Genomic DNA, 18231 nt, shown 5'->3' with positions numbered 1-18231 from the left:
ACAGACACTTATGCAATAAAACTATAGAGTTTTTTTTATTGTATTGCATGAAATGTGATTTACATGGTTTTTAATTCATTGAGAGACGGGGATCATGAAATTTAAGGGATATGTGTCAGCTGTTAGCAGTAGAAGCAATAGCTTAAATAATCTTGGAAGTAGTTGAATTTAAATTTATGAACAAAAGTGTTAATGTACACTGTCAGGAAATAACAACTGTGGTATTGCTTCTGAGAATATTCAGTTAAAACTCCTAAGTCTGGTTTGGTTGTAAGTGTTCATTTCTTGTTATGTAGTAGTTCTTTGATGTATGAAAGATTGCCCCTTAAAGAGGAATGTTAACTTAGCTTTCTACCTGATTTCCCTTTGCCTTTTGTCAGATTTACAAATACAATCCAGAGTATCCATGTAAGTTGGTGTGCTGGGCTGCTTGCTCACTGTGGAGATTCTGAACTGAGGATGTTTTTTTCTTCTTCTTCTATCCCTCTTTAGAGCAGAAGGGGAAACGTGTGTGGAGTTCAAAGCCATGCTAATTGCAGTGGGCATCCACTTGCTGCTGCTGATGTTTGAAGTGCTGGTGTGCGACAGGATTGAGAGAGGCAGCCACTTCTGGCTCCTGGTCTTCATGCCGCTCTTCTTCGTTTCCCCTGTGTCTGTGGCAGCTTGTGTTTGGGGCTTTCGCCATGACAGGTCGCTGGAGGTGAGATTTCATATATTTAGGAAGGTTTTAAAAATCAGAGTCTTTTGATCAGTTACCGTGATAGAAGAGGTTGATCACTAATGCTAGGTCGTGGTATATAAGGAAATGAAAGACAATGGAAATAGTCGTGTTTCTCTTTCTTGACTTAAACATTGGTTTTTCACTCAGGCCATCAGGCTTCTTCCTGCTTCATGTCTTTCCCTGTCCACCTGGATCAGCCAGCTTCTCCTGAGAAACAGGCCCAATAGGATAGATGCAGATGGAGATGTAGATGCAGATATGTAGATAGGTGTTCACATAGGAGGCTTATTGGAAGGTGCTGGCTCACGTGCTTATGGGGGCTGGAGATTCAGCAGGATTTCTCCCTCTCCAGGAAACCATGGTCTTTGCTCCTAAGGCCCTTTAGCTGATTGGATGAGATCTAGCCATACCATCGAGGGGAATCTCCTTTAGTTAAAGTCAGTACCCTCACAGCAATACCTAGACTATTTTTTGATTAAATGACCAATACTACAGCCACACTGCCTGCTTTGGCACTGCACCACCACCACCCCACCTCCGTGTCCTGCAGCCTCATCTGGAGGCCTTTGGAGCCCTCATCTGGCTGACCACTGTGCAGCTCCTGACACTCTGGATCCCTACACCAATCTAGCTCCCTCAGCCTGTATTCAGCTTCTTCACTGAATTCTTCTTCCATCTATTCCTCACAAGTCGCTGTTTCTTAGGATCCTCAGTTCAGGCACTCAGTTGTGTCCGACTCTTTGCAACCCCATGGACTGCAGCATGCCAGGCTTCCCTGTTCATCACCAACTCCCAGAGCTTGCTCAAACTCATGTCCATCGAGTCAGTGATGCCATTCAACCATCTCATCCTCTGTCATCCCCTCCTGCCTTCAATCTTTCCCGACATCAGGATCCTAACCTTGGGCATTTTCTGTCCTCCCTGTGCATACTTCCTCCGAATGGTCTTGTTCACACTTCCTGCCTCCACTGCCACTTCTGTGTTTTCACTTCCCGAATCTGCATTTCTCAACTCTGATTTCCATACGAGCTCCAGGCTCCTACCTCACTTCCCCCAAATTGTATTCCCCGTATTTGTTGAAGGTACCATGTCCAGCCAGTCACACTTACCTTTCCACCTTATGCCTCTCTTGCTTCGCATTCTTTTCTATTATCTGAGCAAATGAAGTAACAATACCACGGTTTAAAAATCATTTGTATATTAAACAAAATCACTGACATTAAACTTTCTAGATTTTGCCTATTTGGGGCAGTGTTTCTCAGTGGGGGCTGGATATGCTGTTGGCCTTTGGGATAGGAAATGTCTTCTTGAGCAGGACTGTCCCCTGCATTTCAGGTCACTTACTGCTGATGTCTGCCTAGTAAGCACTAGTGGATGTGCTCCCGCAGGTTATTGTCACATCCAGTAGGTTCTGTGCACATTTCCTAACTCCTACCCAGGCAAGCAGCATTATCCAGGTTGAAAAGCACTGAGAAAGTTATGTAAATACTGTTGGATGGGAGCTGAGGAAGAGGTTAAAGAAAACTAAAAATTTGGAACTTTGTTTCTTAGAAAATGAAAGCATATACCAGGGCTACAACTATACTAGGCATAAAACCATATTTTCCTAATGCAGAGTTCTAGAAAATATGTCGCTCATAGGGTCACACTCTTGGCAATCTACCTACGAGAAGAAACCCATGTGCCAAGACTTGAGCCCCCTGTTGGTTCTTGTGTCCCAGGAAGAGGAGTACTCATTGGCTAGGGGCTAGTGGGCCTAGGCTCCCCCAGGGTCATGCAGGAGGAGTCAGGGTGTGGCAGGGTGCCCTGTGCAGGTAGGAAAGGGGATGGTATTTTTCAGGCAGAGGAAGTAACACATAAGAAGCCATAGATGTAGAAGAAAGTCTGTTATGTTGAGTGAACCAGTGGCTCAGATTTGACTGGAGCACAGTTTTGCAAGATGCAGAGAGTCCTGGAGATGGAAAGTGGTGATGGTTTCATAGCCATAGTCATACGGTAGTAATATGAATATACTTAATACTGTTAAACTGTACCCTTAAAGAGAATTAAGATGGTAAGTTTTACATTATTTGTATTTTTCCACAAAAAAATGCCTGGAGCATAAAGTGTAAATGAAGGAACTAGGGAGAAGCGGGGAGGCTGTAGAGAGGGATTGGGCTGGCTAAGGGCCAGTCCTTAGTCTTCAAGGCGGTGCCCAGCTGCCCAGGGCATCACAGGGCACCATGGGATGTTGGGCATTTTTGAGGGAGAAGCAGTGATCCCTGACATCTGTGGGGACATACAGTGAACTACTAGCTCCACATAGTTTGTATTTTATTGTTAGGTCACACAACATTCATTTCAGTGGTGTCATAGAAGAGTCTGGGATGTTGACTTTCTCTGTGATGAAGGCAGTGCTGTGCAAAAATCCACAGGGGGCTACATAGGACGTCAGAATTCCTTTTAGATCTAATGACTTAAGTCAGTGGAACCATTAAATGCTTCTTTTGGCCCATAGGCCTTGGAAGGAATGGCTGAATCACTAACTGCCCAGGGAACTGGGAGCTTTGAGGCAGCCCTGGGCCAGGTTGGGTAGTGTCCTATGATTTTTGTTCTGTGGGGGGTGGTGAGCTGTTGAAGAGCAGCAAGTGCTGGAGCCAGCAGGAGGGCCACCTGTGGGGCACTGGGACAGAGACTGGGCTAGGGACCCTAGAGAAGTCTGCATGGTGGAGGACACAGGCAGTGACTGAGCCTAGAGCATGGGGAAGGGAATGCAGCTGTGCGCCCATGTCCTGATTTGGGGAATCCAGGCTGTGGTGGCTCCCGGTGAGACAGGAGGCTATGGAAGCTATGACACAGAGTGAAGGAGGCCAGGTGTGGGGAATGATCGACTCCCTAGGGGATGGCCTTCAACTGAAGTGCCTCAGGGAGAGCCAACTCTGGGCCCTGGCAGGAAGGCTGCAGTGGAGACGGAGGTTGCAGAAGTGAGCAGGAGGAGGGTGTGCCTGCCAGGGGTGTGGAGGCTGGCTCTGCTTGCCACCCAGAACGGAGCAACGGAGTCAAGAAAGCATGCATGTTTGTGTCTGTGTCTCTCTAGTAGGTAGAGAAGGCAGACTTCAGGGGCCATCACCATTTAAAGACAGGAAAAGGCACCTGACAGGGAAGTTTCAGAGACCAGTAGATTGGTGAGATGACACACTGGGTTCCTCAACGAGGGAAGAGTGGTGGGCAGTGTCACTTGGTGTGGCAGCGCCCAGTCGGGTGCCAGTGGCAGTGTCCCCAAGGCTGCAGAAGTGACTGGAGACCTGGAGGAAAGCAATTTCCAGGTGGTTGTGGGGACCGAGGCCAGTGCACAGTGGACCCTGGAGCTTGGAGTGGCAGGGGAGGCCATGGAGACTCGAGTGTCCGTGGTGTCTCACAAAGCTCTGTGGTGATGGAAAGAAAGAACTAGGGCTGGTAGGGTTACTGGATCAAGAGAAGTGTGGGTTCATTTGGTCTTGGGGTTATTTTGTGTCTAATGGAGATGAGTTGAACATGTGCTTGCAAGAAGGATCCATGGCATGGCGGGGTTCAAGATGCAGTAAAGCATCCATGAGTGGCATCTTGATGTGACAAGGTCCCCCAGGATCCAGAAAGGAAAGTGTAGGGTGCAGGCAGAGTCCCAACACAAGAAGAAGGCAAGACAGTGATGGTTAGGAACCATCCTAACATAGATGCATGTGGTCAGGGGCAGGAAGGGAGCTGGGGAGTCCAGCAAAGACTGCCTCTAGATTGCAAGCCTGGAAACAGGTCATTGCATGGACGAGCTTAAAGGGCCAAGCAGCCACCGAGAGCAGAGAGGACAGGACACAAGGCTAGGGCCAGGCTTCTCCTTGGCACAGCACTGCTTTGCTCCTCTCTGCTGAAAATCAGGAGGTTCCAAGTGTGATGTAATAAAACTTGTGCTGCATTATAATTTGCATTGCCTTTTTAAAATGTTAACCAAACAGCTGTTGTATTGAATACAACTGTTACTTTGTTTAACTGATTCTTCTCTTCATTTTTAGTTAGAAATCCTGTGTTCTGTCAACATTCTCCAGTTTATATTCATTGCCTTAAGACTGGACAAGATCATTCACTGGCCCTGGCTTGTATGTAACTTTTTAAATCTTTAAACTTTTTTTTTATTATGAAACTCATGTTCATCTTAGAAATCTTGGAAAAGACAGATAAACATAGGTAATAGGATAATAATCACCCATAATCCACTGGTAGATAACATGGTTAGTGGTTTTTGTTTCCTTGTTTGGGGGTTTATTATTTCATAAGGATAATTGAGATCATACTGCGTTTATAATTTGGTATCCTGCTTTGTTGTCCTAATGTTGTGTCATAAACATTTTTCCTTGTCAATAAATGCTCTTTATATGCATAACTTTGAAAGTTTAATTGATAACAAAATATTCTTCAAGTACATTTACCAGACTGTCCTCTCATTTCTGAATATTGAACTTGTTACCAGTGTTTTTACAATTATAAATCATGCTACAGCATATAATTTTGTGTAGGTAAACCCTTGCCTGTTTTTTTATTGCTTTTTTTTTTTAGGAAAGACTCCAAAAACAGTATTACTGGCCCAGAGAGTAAGAGCTTTTTGAGATTTTGAAATACAAACTGCATTGCCAACTCCTTTTTCAAAAAAACTGTGCCTCTTTATACTTCTGCCAGGGATGAAGTCTAAGTCATGCTAGTGACCTCTGACTTCCACGAATGGGTGTCTGGTTAAAACTGATTGTGCATACATAGGTAGGAGAATGGGTGGAGCTATACACACACACACACACATACACATGTAAATGGCTCCATCCATTCTCGGCAAGCTGCAAATTAGAGAATACAGCACACTTTCAACCAGTAACACATAGTAAGAAGATGAGAGAAAAGGTAGAAGACTTATGTTGCCTCTGTGAGATGAGGTCTTGCCAGGGTGTGGGATCCCGTCCCCCACTGCTTGTTGGGTACTTTTGTACACAAGACATTTTCTGTGATGAACATGATTTACCTTTAAAAAAAAATAACAAAGGTAAAAAATATACTGAAAAAAAGAAAATACTCATTTGGAGACAAGGAAGAAAATAAGGGAATAAAAGATGCCTTTATAGTGAATAAAGATAAGATCTATCACTTCTTCCTAAAGTCTTTCATAAAACATTCATAATAAAAACTATTGTACAGTCATCCATCTTACAGCTTCAGGGTTCTGTATCTACAGAATGGTAATTGGGCTCAGAGCTTTCTCTTGTGCCATGGCGGACACAAATCCGAGTAAGACCACAATTTGAGTGTAAGATACAATCAGAAAAAAAAAGATTAGGAAAAACTGTGCATGTTTTCTATAAATAAAGGAATTTTTCCTGCCCCAGTGCTGTGCAAGTCATAGCAGATGAAACAGCCTGACTGCAGGTTTCCCAGTGTTCAAGAGAAGCCCAGTGAGGCTGCTCACTGACATTCTACCCATGAGGGCCAGGCCGCTGTGTCTGACCCCAGATGTGCTTTAGGAGGAAGACCACAGCAAACCTCCAGGCAGGAAGTCCAGCCTCTTCAGGAGATGAGCTTAAGTCCTACGTCTAAAAATGAAATGTGAAAACCAAAGAACTGTTAGGAGGAGACAGTCTTTGGGATCTGGAGTTAGGTGAAGAGTTCCCAGAAATGATACCAACAACATGGTCCATAAAAGAAGCTCAAGATTAAAGTAATATTAATGAAAAGACATGTTGCAGACATGAAGAAATACTCATAAAACACATGTGTAACCAAGGACATATATCCAAAGCATCTAAAGAACTCTCAAAACTAAAAACCTCAGCAACCAAATTTTAAAAGTGACAGAAGACTTGAACCAACTATTCACAAAGAAGATAGACATATGGTGAATATGCATATGTAGAGGACATCATTACCCACTCATTTCAGTTCAGTTCAGTCGCTCAGTCGTGTCCAACTCTTTGCGACCCCATGAATCGCAGCACGCCAGGCCTCCCTGTCCATCACCAACTCCCGGAGTCCACTCAAACACTAGGGAAAAGCAAATAAAAACCAGAATGAGGTGCCACAATACCTTCATCAAAATGGCAAAGATAGCCACAGTATCAGGTGTGCTAGGGCGGACCCAAGGGACGAGGACAGTTGCCCATTGCTGGTAGAAAGGCCAAACTGGATAGATGCTCTGGAAAATGTCTTGGCAATTTCTTATAAAGTTAAACATAGAGTTGCCATGTGACCTAGCAGTGCCAATCCTGGGTGTTTCCCTTGGAGAAATGAAAATGTACAACCACACAAAAACCTGGGCACACATGTTTACAGCAACTTCATTTGTAACAACCCAAAGCAGGATAGCACCCACATTTCCTTCCCAGGGTGAGCAGATAAACAGGCTGGGGTGCATCCATCCAGTGGAACACCGCTCAGCAGTGACCGATAGATACACACAACAGCCTGGAAGCGTCTCAGAGATGTCCTGCTGGGTGGGAGAAGGCAGCCTCAGGAGGTGATGTGCTGTATGAGTCCATGTCTCTTGAAGAGACAAAAGTGTTGTGTCAGAGGACAGAGCAGTGGCTGCTGGGGGCTGGGGGAGGGTAAGGTGGTGACACAGCAGAGACAGAACATGAGGGAGTGTGGCATGGTGAGGGAGCTCTCCCCTGTCTCGCCCAAGGCCCCACAGATCTACACATATGTGTATGAACCATCATGGGACTGGCCACCAATGGAAAACAGTCAATTTTACTGTTTCACAACAGAAAAACAAAGGGACGACAGATGTACCCAAGGGGCCATTGAGAAGGGGGAGAAGGTCAAATGGAGGGAGCTTGGTGAGGCCCCCGGGACTCATCTTCTGGGCTCATATGGGGGGTGAGATGAAGTCTTTCTGGTATGACAGCAACAGACACAGAACCCGTCTGGGCGAGGCAGCAGGGAAGCCTCCTGGCCTCAATGTGCAAGTTCACGGAGGGCCTGGGTCCCCTGGGCAGCCTGAGTTGCCAGGGAGCATAATCCCCAGCCTCTGGCTACATAACCCCTAGCAGGATGGGCAGTGCCTGGGAAGAGGGGACATGCTCATGAGCTGGGGTGGCCTCACTACCCTTGGCAGGTGGAGGGGAGGTGGGCAGAGTGCAGGCCAGCTGAGTGAGCTCAGGATTCAGGGAAATGGCTGCTCTCCACCCTGAGGGCAGCCCCGGCTGCGGGGATCCCACCAGGAGCAGCGGGTCCTTTTTACACGCTGGCCACATCCAGGCCTGGCACCCACTTACATGCAGAGATCCAGGATGAAGTCAGCCATGCCTCCCCTAAAGACCTTTCTTCTCTCCTCCTGCCCTCAGGTCGTGTGTGTCCCCCTCTGGATTCTCATGTCCTTTCTGTGTCTGGTGGTCCTCTACTACATCGTGTGGTCCGTCCTGTTCCTGCGCTCCATGGATGTGATCGCAGAGCAGAGGAGGACACACATCACCATGGCGCTAAGCTGGATGACCATCGTCGTGCCACTCCTTACTTTCGAGGTAAGCTCTCTGGCAGACTGCGTCTCCCCCAGATGACACCCCATGGGGCTAGGAAGGAGCACAGGACAGTAGAGCTGCCTTTCTTTGGAGGCCTGGAGGCTGGCAGTGGGAAGTGGACCTTTCCAGCTACCAAGCCTCTGAATATATTGATTTGTCTCCTAGAAGAAGAAAGTTGGATGTGGTGTTTTGGTATTTGAGCCCTGTCTCCACAGAGACATTAGAGAATGGGCACTGTTGACTCCTCCAAAAAAAACACCAGGAAGAGTTTCCCATAACAAGCCAGATGTTGGAAATTTTCTAGGTGGATGGATTCTGCTTCGTCCTGAAGAGCCATGTGAAAGCTCTTCTCATCCTTTCCCCCAGAATGGAGGGTTTCCGTTATTTCCTGTGGTGTGACCTTTCCCCCTTAGGAGGCCTGATGAGGGAGGGTAGCCTGGCTTCAGACAGGGTCTGTTTTCAGATGCTCCATCGACAGAACGTTGACTGTTTCTTTTTCCTTAGATCCTGCTTGTTCATAAGCTGGACGGCCACAACGCGTTCTCCTGTATCCCCATATTTGTCCCCCTTTGGCTTTCCTTGATCACTCTGATGGCAACCACCTTCGGACAGAAAGGCGGAAACCACTGTATGTACTTAGTGTTTCAGAACTTCTTGAATGGTGGGTGTGCACATCTCTGTCTGGTGTGTGGCTATATGGGTGTGTGTGGCCCTGCTCTATGAAAAAACGAACCTAAGGGCCCCAATCAAGGAGTTTCCCTGGGAAAGCTGAGACTGGGGAAGACCTGGAGTCTTCCAGGAAAGGGAGCACTGTTAACCCTGTGACTGGAGAACTGAGCATGGTGGGCGGCCTTTCTGAGTCCATTCACTGTGACATGGAAAACATTATCCCTTCTAGCCAGGGGCTCCTGAAGATTCAGTGAAAATCCACATCATCTCCCAAACCCTGGTTTTCCTCTGGGATCTGTTTTCTCACTCTTGGCAGCATCATTCTTGATATCACTGACTCTCACCAGTGGTGCCTGGCTCGCTCGCTCTCACTCTCCACTGTGATGATACCTGTTTAGAAGTGCTCTTTGATAAGAGCCTCGCCTCACTAGTCCTTGAGCTCCTTTGCATGTAACCCTGGAGCACACCCTTCTGGAAGCTAATGTGACAAGATGTTGTACCCGGGGAAAGCCAGCTCTGACCTGACAGTTTAGTGGTACCCAGACAGGAAGAGCAGGCCTTGGAGAAGGAGCTTTGAGGTGGCCCTGTGAGCTCAGGCCACCTCCTGGCCTGGACCAACACATGCCTATTGTCTTCCCAGACTCCAGGGGTGACAGAAACCCTTTTCTTGGATGACATTCCTTGTTGCACATGCTTTTCTCCTGGGCCAGGAAGATTGAGTGGTTGACATTATCTAGGTGCCATAGGCATTTGAGATTCACTAGGGCAGTAGGTCTCAAACTGGAGGACCTATCAGAGTCCCAAGACCCCACCCCCACCCCCACCCCCACCCCCACCCCACACACAGAGTTTCTGGTTCAGGAGGTTTGGACCAGGGCCCAAGATCGCATCCCTGACAGGCCCCAGGGAGACATCCTGGGGGCTGCCAGTCCAGGACCCCCAGCTACAGAGCCACAGAGCTGCAGGGCATCCTTCTGGTCCTTGTTGGTATTGAGGCCTTGCTCAGGCTTCATTCTAAGACATCAGGATAAAGCAGTACATTATACAAGAAAAAACTTATCTTCAGGAAAGAAAAGCAACCTGAGATTCAGGGGAGGCTAGTGTTTGAGAGAGTACATTTCTTCTCTTTCAGGGTGGTTTGGGATTCGCAAGGATTTCTGTCAATTTCTGCTTGAAATCTGCCCGTTTTTGAGAGAATATGGAAACATCTCCTACGACCTGCACCATGAAGGTAGCGAGGAAACTGAAGAAACGCCAGTTCCAGAACCTCCTAAGATCGCTCCTATGTTTCGAAAGAAGACCCGGGTAGTTATCACCCAGAGCCCTGGGAAGTACGTCCTCCCACCTCCCAAATTAAATATCGAAATGCCAGATTAGACCATGCTCCCAGGGCAGATCAAGAGTACACCTGACCCGCCCTCTTTTCCACCTCCTTCTGCCTCTCCGTTCACCCCCTCCCTCCCACCCTGAACTGGAGCTGGAGCTGGGTCTCCAGGGACTTCCATCTCATGCCTTGTTTGCACTCAATGCCTACCCAGTGACTCACCACCACGGGACACGCGGCTGGCAGGTGCCTGGAACATGCAGCGTGGTGTGGGGTGCACATCAGCAGCTTTGGACCTGATGGAGGGAGCATATGGAGACAGAGGAAGCGACTCCCCATGGGCAGGTGCCTTCAGAGCTGGCTTGGGCCCGAGAAGGAGTGGCCACACAGCTGGTTTTCTAAGTGTGAAAATTCCCATCAAAAGTGTTATTGAAAAATGTATTATTGAACCAAGCCAGCCTGGCCACTTAGCTCAGAAACTCCTGTTGTGATGTGGTCAGGGGCCCTGACTAGGCCTCAGGCCTCACATGCACCCACACCTCTGTGATTGGCCGTGCTCCTGCCATGCACATCATTTCTCTCTGGGTTTTTACTGACCCCGTTGGTGAGCCCTTTCTAATGGAGTGACTCTGTGCCTGTATAGTATTTATACAAATATTTTAGCGTTGTAATATACCGTGTTAAATCCTAGTTCTGTACAGTATATTCTGTTAAAGTATTTTTTTACAAGCTTGTACTGGAGACATACATGTTCTGTTGCAGAAGTAGAAGCCAGTAGCACCACACCCCTGTCCTGACCACCGGAGTGCTGTCCCCTTCATGGGACAGTGCCATCTCCTCTTCAGTTTCTCCATATACATAGTAGCTCCTGCTGCCAGAACCACCACAGTAAGCAAGAAACGGTTCATACTTTTTCTACCATAACTGGGAACACTGACTTGCAGAAAACCGTAAAGCACGCCTGGGAACTGGAACGCTGGACAAGGGTGCCAAGACTAGGAATGTCCAGCAGGGTGTACAGGTTGAGATGTGGGGCTTGTTGTCCATCGCACGGTGGGGCTATGCTTTTAGCTAGGAGCTTGGGGTATAACCAAGAGTCAGAAGGAAAAAAGCAAATGTGATACAAACAAGATGGCCATGAGTAGAAGAGGGTAAAAGGAGCCCTGGCTTTGTCACCCAGGAGCAGGGGAGAGGGGGAGAGAGGGCAGCTGCTACCTTGTGTAAACCGGGCTCCACTGATGTACACTGCACCCACCACTCTATCCTGGCACCAGCCTGGAGCAAGCCTGTGCTATCTGCAGGGGGACACTTGGAATGGTGTTGCCTTTCCTGCTTGGTATGTAACAAATGTAGCCCAGTCCACTCTTTTCCTCCCCTTTAGCTGTTCAATAAACTAGTTCTTCATTTTCCATGTGCACTGTGCAGGTCTTGCTTTAGATGAGGACCAGGATGCTGGGAGTTCTCTCAGCCAGCACAAAAGGGAATCTCGAGCTGCCATGGCCAGCTGATGGGAGCAGGGGTGGGTGAGCATCTCTCAGGAGTATCCAGGGGCCGCCAGGACATAACAAAGAGGAAAGGGTGGGCCCAGGGATTCAACCATTGGCAGGGAGTGCCCTGCCACAATCCTGACAGCTGAGGACACAGCCGAGAGTGTTTGCAGGGTCCCAGACAGTCTAAAATGGAACTTGGCTTTTCAGGGGTCCGAGGCATCCCCAGGTCACGTGGGAGGGCACTGAGTAGGGCTTCTGTCTGTGGGAAAACTGGACAATTCTATCTAGCTCGCCCGAGCTGTGTCTAGAGACATTTAACTCAGGTGGTGTTTCAGCCCCCAGTTTGCAAGAATCGACAAGGAAGCCCACCCCTCAGTGGTGATGGGAGGCTTCCAACATGGAACCTAGGTCCACCGGGAGATCAGTGCTTATGTGCCTTAGATGCAGACTTGCTGTGAGACACAGCACGCTTCGCCGTAACCACGTGGCAGACTTAAGTGTCAGGAACCTCACCACCTCCTGTACCTCCCCTGAGTCCGCAGGACCCCGTGAAGCAGGTGCCCCTAGGATTATCTGTGTGGGGAAGCAAAGGCTCAGAGTGGGTAAGCCAGGCAGCTGGGGATCAGCAGGGCAACCGTGCCCACCTTGGCATCTCCTCACCTGAGCCCTCTCTCTCACCCACTGGGCCAGGCTCCTGGGCCGGATGGCTGACACCTGAAGGTCAGAGGCATTTCTGATTCTTGAAATCTCGGGAAGATCTTCAACCCCAGGAGTAGAGTTGAGGTGGGGGGTATTAGTGGTGTAGGCCACCCATGTGGGCCGCCCTGCATGGACGCTTCTTTGATGCTAGAGCACCAGGCCGTAGAGCAGGATGGCAGCTCTCACAGCCTGGACACAGAGCCGGACGGAGTTCCCATGGACGGCAGTCACAGGAAAGAGAGCCACACTGTGTGTGAAGGCCCAGGGTAACCACCCCCTCCCATGTGCCTGGGACCATGGTATGCAGAGCAAGGACGGCCTGGGGTAGACATGGACAGGCTGCAGAGCCCAGAGAACGGCAACTGTCCTCCTTCTGTGTCCCTGGGACCTCGTCCATAACCTCGACAGCCCCCACTCTGTCGCTCCTGCAGACTGACGGCAGGGCCCGGAGAGGGTCTGTGTGGGGGACTGGCTGCCCAGCCAGTGACAGTGCACAGAGGGCCAGGTGGCTGTACCCTTGACTGTGGACCCCCACCCTGGACATGGCTGCGCTTGAGCACAAGGGTGCCATGCCGAACCCTCAAGGCATTTATGAACACAGAGGAGGGGCTGACTTTGAGGGTCACACGTCTGTCAGTGCACATCTGCCCAGCCCTGGGGCTCCAGGACCAGAAGGCCATGCCTGGTTTGCGTGAGTGCTCAGCCTGGGACTTCACGCCCATGCACAAGTGTCATGGGGCCCACTGCCGTGACGACCGTGGACCAGGAGACTGACACGCTGACCAGCCTGGGTGCAGCCAGCCATTTATTAAGTCACTTAATGACTGCCTTGTGATGTCAGCCCTGAGGAAGCAGAGGCCTTTGATGAGGGGCCAAGCACCCTTGTGAGTATGGACTGCTCCTGGCCATTACACTGTCCCATTTCCAGGAAGGAGGGACGTACCACCCTCCATGTTGCTGTGGACAAGGAGGGTGCCATGATGGACAGTGTGCCCAGCTTCTGGGGGGCTCCCTTTGTTCCAAACACAGGGCCTCCAGCCCTCGGCTCAGGGAGCCGCGACCCTCCCCGCGGACCTTTCGGTTGCCCTGGCTCAGCCTGTGTCCATGGACCACCGCAGCTTCAGGCTGATGCTGGAAGACAGCACTTTCCAGGCTTTGAGGGAAGAGCCTTTGTTCAAGAGGCTGCATACCAAGTGTGCTGCCCTGCCTGGGGGAGAGGGCAGCCTCCTCTCCCTCCCCTTCCCCAGGAAGTGGTGGACCATCGTCAACAGTCACCGCTTTATGTCCTTCTGGTGGGAGGAAGACGGCACTTGTGTAGGCATCAATGAGGAGCTCTTCGAGAACATGGAGAGGGTGGGCTCAGACAAGTTATTTGAGACAGACTGCATGAAGAGCTTCGTCTGCCAGCTTAGCCTGTATGGATTCAGCAAAGCGCACCAGGATGTGCTCACCTCCCTCTGCCTGACCACGCTGCTCATGGAGGAGCTGCCTGTCTGTGTCCTGAGCAAGGTAAGGGCGGGGGAGTACCTGCTGGGCCTGGGGGCGGGGTGGGTGCCAACCTCAGGGCCGCCGGGACCGTGGCCGGCCTGCAGGGAAAGCTGTGTGTAAAGACAGAACTGGGGACCAGCATAACTACCGGAACTGCCAGTGCTGTGTGCTGTTTTGGGGAGTTGTGAGGGGCAGATCCTAAGCATTCTCAGCACAAAGAAGTCACTGCCCCTCCTCTCTTTCTCTGGTGGGGATGTCTGTGTGAGATGACGGAGGTGAGCTGAATGCACAGTAGGGATCAGGTCAGGATACCCGGGGGCCAGGTATCACTCTGTACCGCTGACCCATGGGCCCTTATATCGCAGTCACATCGGGGAAAGAGATGACACTGCTCAAATGCTGGACCTTCCTGTCCTCCAGCCAGGGCACAAATGGGCCCAAGGCAGAGGCAGGTGGGGGGAGGGGTTTGTGTGCCCCCGTGACTCCCTCACAGCTCAGACCTGAAAGAACCCACCTGCAAGGCGGGAGACCTGGAGTCGATCCCTGGGTTGGGAAGATCTCCTGGAGGAGGGCATAGCAACCCACTCCAGTATTCTTTCCGAGAGAATCCCCATGGACAGAGAAGCCTGGTGGGCTATTGTCCATGGGGTCACAAAGAGTCAGACACGACTGAGTGACTAAGCACATGACTCCCAGAGCTGTGGAGCAGAAGTTTAGTGCAGGGAAGCACAGGTCCTTTGCTGGGAAGTGTCTTGGTCAGCCGAGGAAGTGCAGGCCAGGGGTCAACACCTGCATAGAAAACAGAAACTTCTGCAGTCTGCCTGCTGCAAATGCCAAGTCCCCTCTCAGTACCTTGTACGGATACTCTTGGGCCACTCTGAGTCATTTTCCAAGGGCAAGAGGCGATGGTGAGTTAGTGAGTCTTGAGGATGGGCAAGCTGGGGCACTGCCTCCTGTGGGACAGGTTCCCGCTTTCTCCATGAGACCTGGGGATGGCTGGGTGAGGGCACCCAGGGGCCTAGCTGGGAGAGTACTGGTTTCAGTAAGCCCTTTGAGACTTGGATTTTGCTATTCTCTTTTGGTGAACCCCAGTTACAGTTCTGCTGCAGTTTCCTGTTTAAGAGAGACAGCCCACACCTCCTGCGGAAGATGAAGAGGAGAGTGGGCGTTAAGTCTGCTTCTCGGCAGGTGAGGGGCAGTCCAGCAGCCCTGGGCATCCCTCCTGTGCCCAGCACCGTGCAGCCACAGGACAGCCTGTCACCTTGCCCCGAGGTTGCCCAGGGGACCACGAGCCACCTGAAACTTGTCCCTGCCACTGGCCTGGCCAGGACCCATGTCGCCCCTGCTGCTGGTCTGGGGACAGCAGCCCCACTCCCCTTGATGGGTCCTGACACCTGGCAGCCCGAGGGCCTGCAGGTTCCAGTCTCTCTAGTCCCTGTCCTGACAGGTGGCCCTGCCCATTGAGAGCCCAAGGCTCTGCTTCACCTGGCCCCCTGCCCAGATGGCTCCTCCCGTGATGGTGGTGGGCCCCACCACTGTGCCCACCCAGATCTTCAGCCTGCCCCCTGGGCAGCTCCCAGTGGCCATGCTGGTGCCTCTGTGCACCACCTGGATGTCCGTCGTGGCTGCCGGACCAGACCCCAAGCTGACCTTGACTGCTCAGGCCCAGAACCCCTTCTACTACTGCTCAGGCAGCCCCTCTTTCCCATAATCTCTAGCCATTCTTTCCTGTAATCCCCACCCCCCTCAGGTGTGCCCCCAGAGGACCCCAAATATGCGCCCTATTCAGACAGATAAGAGGCTGCCCTGTGGTCAGAACACTGTAGGGCAATAAAGAGCCTGAAAACAAGAGGGATTTCCCACCCAGCACACGTCTTCAGCGCCTCCATGCTGGGCCTGGCTGAGCATTTGAGTGCCCTCAGGCAGCTGCTTGCTCGGGAAGGCAAGACAGATGGCTGCTCACCCCCGGCACAATGCAGGCATCTCATACACACCCAGGGAAACTGCTCAGACGCCCTGCACCCGCTCATTGAAGAGACCCATCAAGGGCTGGACAAGAGCCTAAGTGGCTTCATGGGCACAGGGACACTGTCCAGCAGGCTCCTCACTTGACAGATGAGAAGTTAGGCCTCCCCTTGTCGGGGATCCCCAAAGAGCCCTTACTGTCCTAATATGCACAGGGCTGGAGCCTGTGGTCCCTGTCCTAGGCCTGCGGGTGTTCAGTTTGGGGACTCGCTGGTGTCTGGACAGCAGGCCCGAGGATTTGCTTCATAGCAAGTTCTGTATCAGGTGACGTTTTCTTGTTTCTCTTCTTTTCCTTTTTCAGCTGAGCATTCCGAGGGTGTCACACCTCAGCACCCTCTGATCACTGGGGTGTCCAATTTATAACACACTTTCTCTTAAAAGTGTTTGTCCTGAGGAGCATAGCAAAGAGCCCTCCAGGGTCGTGCTGCAGAGACAAGGGCTCCGAGGTCAGGAGAGGGGAGAGTGCGCACACCAGTCCACCAGAAACGAAAGGCTGGGTCTCCCTTGTTGGCAGTCTGGGGCAGGCAGAGGAGGCCCCTGAGAAAGGACACGGGGCGGTGCAGGCCAGGCCTCTGTCAGTCCCAGCACTGAGCTGCCATGACGCCCGACCAAGCTGCTCAATTCCAAGCCAAAATGCAGCCCCTTATGAAGGTTTGCTGCCTGGGGAATGCCTTAACTTTTCAGAAGATTCCATTTGTTTTTTTGTTTTGACTTCCATATGCCTCTTGACCTGGAATCGCACACAGATGCTGCTATTTAAAAACCACGTTCCCAGAAACCTCAGCATGTGTGGCACCTGCTTACCTGTAAATCTATGGAGAAAGTGGAGATGGGCAGATTGCAATCTCAAGTCATCTGCTTGTCACAAAAGGCACCTTTTATTTACAAAGTCAAGGCTGCCTGACATCAAAAGACCCATGTGGTACTTCACTCCCACTGCTCAGTCCTTGGTAGCTTTTGACTGATGTCTGCAGAGTGAAGTGGCTAAGGACGTGTCCTCCTGGGTCAGGCTGAGGCAGCAGCCTAAGGTCACACAGGAGTGTAGGGAGGGAGCGTGGACTTGATGGGCTGGCCCTGGACAGTCAAATTGTCTCAAGCCCCAGGCGTGCCTAGGTCACCAGAGGAGAGGCCAGGCGGCTCCAGCAGCACAGGGTTAGTTCTGTCCCCAGGGCTGCACAGGCAACAGTGTCTAGGACAGTGGAAATTTAATTCAGCCAGATGGGGTGTCTCAGAGAGGGGGCCTGCCTCACAAGTGCTCCAACTAAGTAAGGGTGACCCTGGAGGCCCAAACGGGCAGACCCCGGGGAGCCGGTGATCCATGGCCAACTCACTTCCCACCAGCACTGCCAGAGCCTCCCTCGGCCCAGTGCTCATCTTGGGTCCTCAGTGACTCTTTCGTCCCCTGGGCTCCCTTGCTCTGTCGTTTCACAAAGGGAGGTGCCATGGCCAAACAGGGATGAGGTGGGGAGGCTGGAAGAGTCTGATTACTGGATGACAGAAACAAGGCTTAGCCTGTGAGGAGCAAAGCTGGCGCTGGTCTGGATTACTAGCTGTCTGCAGGAGGAACTGCTTGGGACTCTGTAGCAACTGTCATGAGGAAAGGCCCTGGGATGAATTGAGCTACAAACCAGCAGGGGAGGCTGATGAGATACCATGGCCTGGGTCTTGTCCACACCCAACCCACAAGCAAGGCCTGTGACCGGGCAGCAAAGTGCTTGGCCATCCACTGACCTGTGGAAAGGGAGGGAAGGTCCCCATCTCCAAGGTCTGAGGTCTCAGCCAGGGGGCCCCTCAAGGCCCCATGCAAACCCCCAGATGACGAGCTCTGCACATCCCCGTCCTCAGGAAATCTGGGGACTCCCAAGCCTCGCTCAGGCAGCACCTCTGGCCTCCGAGGGGGGCTGAGGTGGCCAGGCCATCGTGGAGGCTGGGCTGGACTGCAGTGAGGCTGAGTCCTTGGCCCTCAGGGGCCCCAGGAGCAAGGCAGACCAGCCACCCACCCTCCTCCCAAATGTCTCTCCTTTCTGGGGAAAAAGGCCAGTGGGGACTTAGAACCCATGACTCACAAGTTCTTGGCCCCCGAGAGCCCCTCTGGCCACTCTACATAAGAAGGGCCCGTGGTGGGGGGTGGGCGTCAGTGCAGACCAGTGGGGAGAGAGCCACCAGGAGACGACCCTGGGGATACTCCAGAGAGGAGGAGTGTGAAGTCACTATGAGCGGCCAAAGGCCATCTCCAGGTTGCTGAGTTCTTGCTAACTCACCTGCCACTCCTCACCCTCTTCAGCTAAAACATAATTTATACAAAAG

At 51.3% G+C, this 18231-nt stretch overlaps 1 protein-coding gene and 1 pseudogene across 1 annotated transcript in view; both read left to right on the top strand.

Moving 5' to 3' along the window:
- The window catches only part of TMEM185A (transmembrane protein 185A), a 41767-nt gene extending 30136 nt beyond the window's left edge, over window positions 1-11631 (top strand). The window contains exons 3-7 of the mRNA XM_043894986.1: window positions 493-700; window positions 4747-4830; window positions 8056-8232; window positions 8734-8857; window positions 10031-11631. Of these exons, the coding sequence (XP_043750921.1) occupies window positions 493-700; window positions 4747-4830; window positions 8056-8232; window positions 8734-8857; window positions 10031-10275 (838 nt within the window). The 3' untranslated portion in view covers window positions 10276-11631. The remainder of the gene's footprint in view (window positions 1-492; window positions 701-4746; window positions 4831-8055; window positions 8233-8733; window positions 8858-10030) is intronic.
- LOC122688978 overlaps window positions 1-18231 on the top strand; it is a 735084-nt pseudogene that overhangs the window by 712763 nt on the left and 4090 nt on the right.

Source organism: Cervus elaphus, chromosome X (assembly GCF_910594005.1).
Source record: "Cervus elaphus chromosome X, mCerEla1.1, whole genome shotgun sequence".
Lineage (NCBI taxonomy): Eukaryota > Metazoa > Chordata > Mammalia > Artiodactyla > Cervidae > Cervus > Cervus elaphus.
This window is presented reverse-complemented; position numbering and strand designations above follow the sequence as displayed.